The sequence below is a fragment of the Athene cunicularia genome (genome assembly GCF_003259725.1).
Source record: "Athene cunicularia isolate RWA chromosome 19 unlocalized genomic scaffold, athCun1 chr19_part1, whole genome shotgun sequence".
Taxonomy (NCBI): Eukaryota; Metazoa; Chordata; class Aves; order Strigiformes; family Strigidae; genus Athene; species Athene cunicularia.
Genome location: NW_020799124.1, coordinates 6,969,355 through 6,978,504, shown reverse-complemented (window position 1 = coordinate 6,978,504; position 9,150 = coordinate 6,969,355). Strand labels below are relative to the sequence as shown.

At 52.3% G+C, this 9,150-nt stretch overlaps 1 protein-coding gene across 1 annotated transcript; it reads left to right on the top strand.

The window, feature by feature from the left end:
- The first annotated feature begins 19 nt into the window (after positions 1-19).
- Positions 20-7,725, top strand: RAD51D (RAD51 paralog D). The gene is made up of 10 exons (XM_026861681.1): positions 20-116; positions 1,313-1,374; positions 1,528-1,646; positions 2,418-2,499; positions 2,614-2,748; positions 3,104-3,199; positions 3,374-3,464; positions 4,320-4,390; positions 5,341-5,508; positions 6,220-7,725. Exons 1-10 carry the CDS (start codon positions 35-37, stop codon positions 6,301-6,303), a joined length of 990 nt encoding a protein of 329 aa, XP_026717482.1. The 5' UTR covers positions 20-34; the 3' UTR covers positions 6,304-7,725.
- Positions 7,726-9,150: the final 1,425 nt, after the last annotated feature.

Sequence of the window (9,150 nt, the reverse complement as noted above, 5' to 3'; positions counted from 1 at the left end):
TGTATAAGAGACAGTCCTGGGGGCGGCCGAGGACATGGTGGTCCTGCGGGCTGGGCTCTGCCCTGGCCTCACCGAGGAGATGATCCAGCTTCTCCGGGCCGGCGGCACCAGGACGGGTAACGGGCGGCGGCGGGTCTCGGGCTGGGGAACCCCTGCACCCTGCGGGTGGCACCGCGCTCTGCCCCAGGGCAGGACCCATCTGCCAGCCCGGGGGGACTGGGCGGTGGGACAGCCCCTGGAGAAAAACCCCGCGGTGGCTTTGGCTTCCAGCCCAGAAGCTGCAGTGGGGAGTTTTCTTAGAGCCCCGACAGCGAAAGGGAGGGTGGGCGCAGGTTGCCTGCCATGAGCACTGACCCCAGGAGCCTGGGGGGCTGCGGCTCCAGGCCCCGTGCCCGCATCCCCCCACCCTGGGAGGGTGGTGTGGGTGCCGTATCTCTGCCGTGTCCTCCTTGCTGGATGTCTTCTGGGTGCCCCTGGGTGGGTATGATGAGTCAGGAGTTCTCTATAGGAGCAGGAGAGTGTTAGGGATCTTTGAGCGATGATCAGTTACGGCTTTTAGAAGGTATTTTGGGATGGTTTGTGCATTTTTCCCTCTGAAAAATGCACAGGCTCCTGGCATACTGCACCCTGGGCACCTGCTCTTGGGGAGGAAGGAAAAGACTTCAGGTGGATTTTTTACTTGCTGTGAGAAACTGGATTTGAGTTGAGAAAAACCCCATGTTACTCTCGTTAAATGGAGTCTGTGAGATCCTGTGGGTGCTGGAGCCATGGATCTTGTAATCTTTGTTTTCCCGATGAGAAAAAAATTGTTACTGTTTTTTTTCAACCCATAACATACACATCTGTCTGAAAAAATGAATCTTGGAGTGGTTCCTGAGAGCAGAGATGGGGCCACTAGTTCTTCTAATTTCTGTGGCTTTAGCCCTTCCTGACATACTCAGGGCTGACACTTTGGGGCAGTCACTAGTCCCCTGAGATCGTGGCACACTGGCAGAAGGGGACTCTTGTGACTGGCCCCAGCTATCAAATGGCGCTGGGCAGCAGTTGATCGAAATAGAGAGGATTTTTACCAGCTTCTCTCCCTGGTCTGTTTTGCAAGAAACAGTTTGTTTTGCAGTGAGTGATGGGGCCATCTTGGAGGAATAATTCTGATACCCCATTTTATGGGACGTCCTGCTCATCCACTTGAACTGTTGGCAGAAGGTGCTGACATTTTGCCTGTTGGTACAGGCAGATTTTGTCTAAGCTGGTTGTCTCTTTGGTGTATGTGATCTGTCCAGGTTTGTCATCTAACTTCTTGTCCTTCATGCAGTGGTAGACTTTGTGTCATCAGACCTGGAGGACATCGCCCAGAAGTGTTCCCTGTCTTACAAGGTAATGGGTGACTCCTAAATTCTGGCAGATTAATGGGGAGCTCAGAGCTGTTCATCTCATGTCTCAGATGGGCCTGTCTGGAGGAACCTTCTGCAGCAGGTGTTGGCCCTGGACTTCCTCAGTCCCGTTTCCAGAAATCTCTCTGCCCACCAGGCGCTGGTTGCAGTGAGACGTGTGCTCCTGGCCCAGTTCTCTGCCTTCCCCACCAACGGAGCAGTCCTCTATGAGGAGCTCAAGAGCTCCACAGCCATCCTGCCCACTGGGAGCCCAAGGTGGGTACATCACCTGGCAAGCCAGCTGGTCTGCCCAGGGCTGGGCTTGCTGCCAAAGGCCATGGTTGTGCAGTGCAGGATTTGGATTTCAGTGTGGTGATGCCCTGAGCAGACCCAGTGGTGTCCAGACCATCCCCAGCAGTTGTTTTAAAAACTTAACAGCTGCAGCCTGGCTGTGCCTTTTGTGAGCAAGAGATGATTATTCTTCATGTCCTGTGGCTGCAAAGCCAGCTGGTCTGTGTCCCTTGAGGGAATGACACTGCTGTTGGCCTTGCGAGAGCCTGCACGCCTTTTGGGAGGTGGTTGTGTGTCTCACTTTAGACTAGACAACATGATGCCTTCAGCCTCTCCCTTGAGGGCTCCAGAGAGGGGGGTTTTGGATCTGGGAAGACTGTTGAGTGATGATGGTCCAGATTGTCTAGATCAGGCATGGAAATGAGTTACTCTATTGCATGTCCTTATTTTTTTCCTTTTCCCTGTCTCCTCCATGGGTTGTTACAGTGACTCCACAGAGAAACCCTGAGTATTCAGCTCCCAGGACCATAGCTCATCTCCAGCTCAGGACTGTCCTCTTGTAGCCCCCCCCTGCAGATCTGTTGTTGTCCACATTGTGGAGAGGGAAGTTGGGAGGGAAGGAGCAGAGCCTAAGGTGCTTGTCTGCATTTGGGAAGGGTACTCTAGGGACAAATATCTGAGGACTGCTGTTTCCTGATGCCCCTGCCATTCTGGCAGAAGGGGTGTTGATACTCCCACCTTGTGTTCAACCCATAGCCTGGACCAGCTGCTGGACTCCGGGCTGTACACAGGGGAGGTGACAGAGCTCATGGGAGCACCAGGCAGTGGGAAGACACAGGTGAGTGGGACAGAGGAGAGGGGAGAGGACCTCAAGGCTGAAGATGATGCCTTTGGGCATGTGAAGCAGAGGGACCTGGGAGCGCTGGCTGACACCCTGTCCCTCCCTTTCCAGGTGTGCCTGGGCATTGCAGCCAGTGTGTCTCTAGGCCTCAAGCAGCCCGTCTTGTTTCTCGACTCCACAGGGGGGTTCACTGCCTCCCGTCTCTACCAGATTCTTCAAGCCCAGGCAGAGGACAAGGAAGAGCAGGCAAGTTCCCCATGATCTGGTCCCTCCACCTGCCCTAAAACTCTCTTGGCTCTTGCCTGCAGACAACCCCCAAAGATGGTTTGTCTGTCCAGCTCTACCTTTGTCCCCATGGGCTTTCCTGGGTCCAAACCCTTTCTCTCATGGTCCGGTAGGTGCTGTGCTCAGGGACAGACACTGCACTTTCTTGTTTTTCTTGGGGAGAAGGGGAAGCCTTGCTGTAGCTGCATGGAAGAAAGAGGGGTCCCTGTCTCTATGGCATGGTATAAATGCAAAGAGCTGGTAGCAGCTGGGGCAGGAGGAATATAACAAGTCCTGGACGGGGTAAGGCTGTTGCTGATGCTGGTTTGTGCCACAGCTGGAGGCTCTGCAGCGGATCCAGGTGGTTCGTGTGTTCAACATCTATGAAATGCTGAGTGCATTGCAGGAGCTGCGGGATCGCCTCTCCCAGCAGGTAGGAGCGAGGGTCTGGGCCCCTCTCCCTCAGAACTACAAGGAGGGTAGTAGGGTTTGTGCACCTGATGAGTGACACCAGATAACCCTGTCCTGGGGACATCTGAACCTCTGCACAGCTCAAGACCTCCAAAACTACTGTATTTGTTACTCCACATTGTACACATTCTTTCAGGTCGTGAGCTCCACAGGACCTCTCAAGATCGTGGTGATTGACTCTGTCTCGGCTGTGATTTACCCGCTGCTGGGTGGCAAGCAGTCAGAGGGTGAGCTGCTTCGTCAGGATGTGCCATGAGGTTGCAGACCTCTCTGCTTGTCCTGAAAAGCATCTTCCTCCCACGTGTGCTGTGCCTGGGGCTGGGGCAGGACGGATGTGGGTGCAGCTGCTCCCAGCTTTTTCTTTGCAACTGTATAAAAGGGGAGTCTGTCTGCAGTGTTATTGGCAAACATTCAAGCTGGCTGTGGCTGTGCAAGCTCATGTTGGTGGTCTGAAACCTAGCTGAGGGACAGAGGAGGCACTGAACTGTTTGCTCACAGGTTAAAACCTCTGTTTACAGTGTCACAGATACATCGTGGTTGCTGGCACATTCTGCAAAGCTCCCCTGAGGCTCTTTCTGCCAGAAAGGACCATAAATCAGGAGTGAGGGGATTTTTGCTGGCTGAGATACCAAGGAGGCCCTTCAAACACCTTCCATAGAGTCTTACACATCTGGGTGACAGCCAGTGCTATCGCAGAAGGTCCCCTCACAGCCACAGACTGTAGGAAGCTATGAGCTGGAGAGATGGGTCCTGTGCCCATTAAACCAACCTGGCCAGCATTGTCTGGAGCTCCTGGTGCTTTTGTAGGTTTTTTTTGCCCAGGGCTTTAAAGATGGGAAAGGAAGGAGTGGGACAATTTGGGGGTTGGTCTGTCCGTGACACATGCATTCATCCAAGGTGGTCTGGAGTGTGCAGGTGCAATGTGTACATTGGGGTGCTGGTAAGGGAAATGGATGGAAGGTGTCCCTGAACACCCACACTGGCACTAAATCTGGTGCTTATGCAAATCTAGATGTCACCTGCTTCCAAGATGCACTTTGAGAGTTGATCCACAAACACCCAAATGCTTTGTCCTCCTCCAGGTTTAGCCATCATGATGCAGCTAGCCAGGGAGCTGAAGACACTGGCCAGGGAGTTCAGCCTTGCTGTTGTGGTGAGTGTTGCTGTGCCTTGTTTGTGTGCTGGCACGTGCCATAGTGAGGAGCCCTGGTGAAGCCTCGAAGCCCCTGGGAAGGAGGGGACACTGCTCCCAGCTGGGCAGCAGCAAGAGGCCTGCATCCCGCAGTGCTCTGCTCCCCAATGTAGCTCTGCTTCTCTGCAGCCTGCAGATGTCTTGTTCCAGCAAGTGTGGAGCAAGAACGGGGCTGATTTGCTGCCTGCTTTTATTGCTGTCCTCAGCCAAGATAGCATTCACTCGATTGAGCAAGGTAGAGTTAAGTACAGACAGATTGAAAGGTTGGTTGTATTTATTTTTGGTAGAACACCATTCATTTAAGGGGCTGGCCAGCTCAATAATAACCTCTTGCTTAGTTACCTTGCAGGAACTGCAGGGCCTTGCATCATCCAGAAGGAGCTGGGACTGGAAGAGGCCCTGCTCTAGTCTTCCTCAGCTCTTGGCCAAGTAATTGCATTTGCTTCAGTGCACCCAGACAGGTTGCTGAGACCACAGTTAATGTGTTTAAATTGGGAAGGCCACAAGAAAAAATGTTAATCTGCTGAACCTGGCACTGTAAGTCCTTGAGACAGTCCTGTCCTTTGCTCTGATTAGCAATAATGTGACAAGGATGGAGTGCCTGGAAGGATGCTTGGAATGCTCCAAGTTAAACTTTGCAGGTGGCTTTGGCCCCAGGATTCACTGCAGCTTGTGAAGTACATGTCTGTCAGCACAGGGTGTCTGACGTTACCTGAGTGTGTGTCTGGGAAGTTGCATGGGTTATGGTTAGAGGGGATGGTGTGGGTATGCCAAGAAGAAGGGCTCAGGATGGAGAAGAAAAATCTTCATAGAAGTAGAGTCTGGCCATTATCTCCTGGTGATCTCCAGTGTTTTGTTACCCCAAGTGACACAGCTTTTCCTGGGCACTGACAAACCTGTTTGTGCTGCAGGTGACTAACCAGGTGACAAGGGACAGCAGCACTGGCCAGCTGAAGCCAGCCCTCGGCCGCTCCTGGAGTTTTGTTCCCAGCACCCGGGTGCTGCTGGAGAGCAAAGAAGCCACCTGGGAGAAAGCCACCACACAGCGCATCGCTTCCTTGGCAAAGTCATCCCGGCAGGTGAGGCTCCCTGGACCGATCCCTCTGGGAATGGAGAAGAAGCTGTGTGATGTGGACCTGGCTTTGGAGCAGAGGATGGCTCCTGCTGGGGAGAGGGGAGGATCAGGCCTCACTGGGTGACCCATGGCAATGGGAGAGGAGCAAATGCAGCCTGGTCGCGTGCTGTGGAAGAGAAGAGCATCTGTTCCAACAGCCTGAGCTTGTATTTATAGGCATGTTAAAGGAGTGGCACCACTTCCAATCCAGGTCATTGTGTTCCTTGTGCTTGTCTCGCTCTCCTGATCGCATGTGGGCAGTGACGATCCTGCGGAGCTGGCTCAGACACCCGCAGAGAGCTGACTTTGGCTTAGATCCTGCCTACGTACAAGGCAGCACTGCCTGAGGCTCCCAGCCCTGAGCTTGCTCTGTGCCCTGATCCAAATGGGTTTGGACGTGGTGGTGTGCTGGGCAGTGAAACGCATCCTGGATGTGCTAAATAATAGTGTGTCTGGGGATATCTTGGAGCAAGATGTTCTCTCTTTACTAAATTGCATTCTTCATTTGTAACTCTGTGTTCAGCAGACCCAGTTAAAATGAGAGCACCAGCAGAAAGAAATTCTCAGGGGGATGTAATTGGAGATTTTTGGTTCTAAGGCAGGTGGAGCGATGTACAGGTTTGCCCTTAGAGTCCCAGCGGTGTGAGGTTAAGCTCCTCTCTGTTTCTCCTTACAGCCAACAGGGATACAGGTGGAAGTGGATATTGGAAACAGTCACGTGAAGGAGCTGAGCCCAGCAACACCTACGCAGGGTCTCTGATGGAGGTGGAAAAGCAAGCGTCAAGGTCCAGGAGAGCTGCAAAAACAGCAGGCAAGCACACTGAAGGTTTTATAGACTGCCTTAGAGTCCTGCAGCCTGGGAAGGACCAACATGAAGAAATTCTTGTTCTTCTGTGCTGGGGAAGAAAATGAGTGTGGGGTTCCCCAGAAATCTCCTTGCCTCAGCAGATGCAGCCCACAGTGGCTGGGCTGTGTGGGCAGCATGGCAACCAGGCTGCAGGCTTGTCTTCAACCAGCAGAGCCAGCCTTGTTCTAAGGTGTTGGCTTGGGACCAGCTGGCAGGTCCCTGCACAAGCCCATGACTTCTCATGGTGGGTTTGTTCCCCACATAACTCCCTGCCCACAGGTCCTAGAGCTCTGATCCTCCTTGGCCAGCCCACAGTGATCTTAATTCAGAAATAAAAACAAGATGTTGCATGGTGCTGTGGTTGTTGAGAGCTAGAATTCAATTAACAGTGACTGCTGTTAACTAAAATGTTGAGGTTTAGTCCCTAGCCAGTGGGGTGGAACAGGCTGTCAATGAGCTGGAATGAAATCCCTTGCTTGATCTGACCTTCTCCCCAGAGTAACTCCAGACCCTCTAGGGAACTGCTGGTGCTTTGGGGGCATTACTATGTTGCATAAAAAATTGGTGTTAATTGATGGTTATCATGTGGATCAGCTGTGGTGGATGAGTCCTGACTGACACCAGCTGGCCCTGCTGATGCTTAAGGACCTACTCAGTTGTATGTGGTGAAGTTTAAAATAATCTCTCTTTGCTCCTGTGCTTTTCAGCTGCTTTCACATGCTTTGGGCAACCTCCTGGGTGCTTGTGCAGTGCAGGGAGGAGATGGGAGACTGTGATCATGGCCTCTCCTCTTGATCCCACATGTCTTAGACACCCTCATCTCCTGCTTAATAGGAAACCTCCTTGGCCAGTGAGCTGAGCTATGGCTTGTATTTCTGCTGATGTAGATTGTGGGGGCTGGGACTCATCGGGGTGTGCTTATTAAACTAATAACACAGCAGTACAGCTTCTGGAGCCTTCTGAGGCTCTGCTGGACAAAGAGGAGTCTGATTTTGCCAGAATTTGGGTGCTACTTTCTTCAAAGTAGACATAACACTGTACAGCCCCATATTCCTAGGTAAATGGCTGGTGTAGAGAAGGGGCAGCTCAAAGGGGTATGTCAGTACACATGTTGGTTTCCCCGAGGCAGTGCCAGGTCTCAGCTCAGATCCTTGTTTTGCACATCTGTCAGAGCCTGTGAAATTGAGCTCCTGGTGCTCTGAGGGCTGTGATTTATGAGGCAGGTCCCACCCCACTCGCTCCCAGCAAGTCCTGCCCAAAGAAGGGAACATCCCAAAGCAACATGAGCTATACCATTAAACTGTTTTCAATAAAAATAAATGTATTTAAAAATTGTGTTTTTATTTGCATTTCTGGCTTTTCCAAGCTTGGTAGGGGAGGTTTGGCCCCTGGAGTTGCAGCCTGGCTGCTTGGGGCAAGGAGAAGGATGGTTTTCCTGTCTGCTGGAGACATGTGCTGATGGGGCTGGTCCTTACAAGCAGAAAATTTAGCTGCTTGTGTCTCTTGAAGCTGTGAATAAAGAGCTGGCACACGCAAATTTCAACTAAAACTCTGCAGTACTATTTTATCTCTCTTTCTGACGTTCTGTAGGGGAAGCAAAGCTCTTGCAGGGGAGTGTGGAGCAGAGGAGAAGCCAAACAGAAACTTCTTTGGTTATATTTTAACCAAGGGTGCTTTCTCACTGTCTCCTCCCCCGAACTAGCAGGAGGATGAGATGGGGAACAGCCTGCTTTGAACTCTGCATCAGCCTTGATGTGAGACCAGCCATGTGCCTAGTGTGCATTTTTGCTGTGGCCCTGGGGAAATGACAGAAGAAACTCCACTCTTGCACTTAGTCACCGGGGAACAGTCATGGGATGGTGATTCAACCAGGACGGTGCCACTCAGTTGGGAAGAGACCGGTGAAAGGCGAGGACACGCCGGCTGTGCTCCTCCAAAGCTACCCATCCAGGCATCCCAGCATAGCCATCATCTGGGGGGATTGTCTCTCCTTGGCAATCAGCTAATTGCAGCTGTGGGAGTTTTACAATTGCTTGGGAAACACCTGGATAGGTCAGGGAGGATGGTGTGATACGGGGCACGGCTGAGCTTTGAGTGGCAGCTCCTCCTCTCTTCGTCTCGCTGTTGAGGTAGGCAGCACGTGTGCGAGGTGATGGTGGCATCCTGAATTTCTGGCTGCCACAGGGAAGGTGTTGCTGTGGGGGCTGGTTATTGCTCGATGTGGGGACAGCAGAAAGGTTCAGGCTGCGGGAATCTATTACCCAATCTGGAAAAACTTGACTTCTTGCTCAAGCTGATTTGCCCTAAATTTGCATAGTAAAATTAGGCTGAAAAGAGTTTCTGACCTAAATATCCTAATTCAGCTTTTCTCTTCCATGCTCGGGCAGGCACTTCTCCAACCCAGAGCCTGGCTGTGCCAGCGCACATGGGATTGTCCCCTCTCCCTCCTCCTTCCCGTTGCCTAAATCAGCTGGAAAACTCTGGGAAAGGCTGGAGTGGGGTGATAAAACCCATCCCAGGGCAGACAGGGCACCCCTCGTCCCAAGCAGTGGGGATTCATCCCTTTCGGCACTGAGGGCTCAGCTGTGCTCGAGATGTATAAAATACACACGTAAGTGTATGTTAATGTGTATCTGTGTATACATACATCTATGTTTTCGTGTACCTGTATGTATATGTGTGCTTCCCGCGAATGCAGCCAAGCTCTCTGCACGCAGAAACAAAGAGGGGGCCCCCCCCGCCCCCAGCACCCCGCTGCCC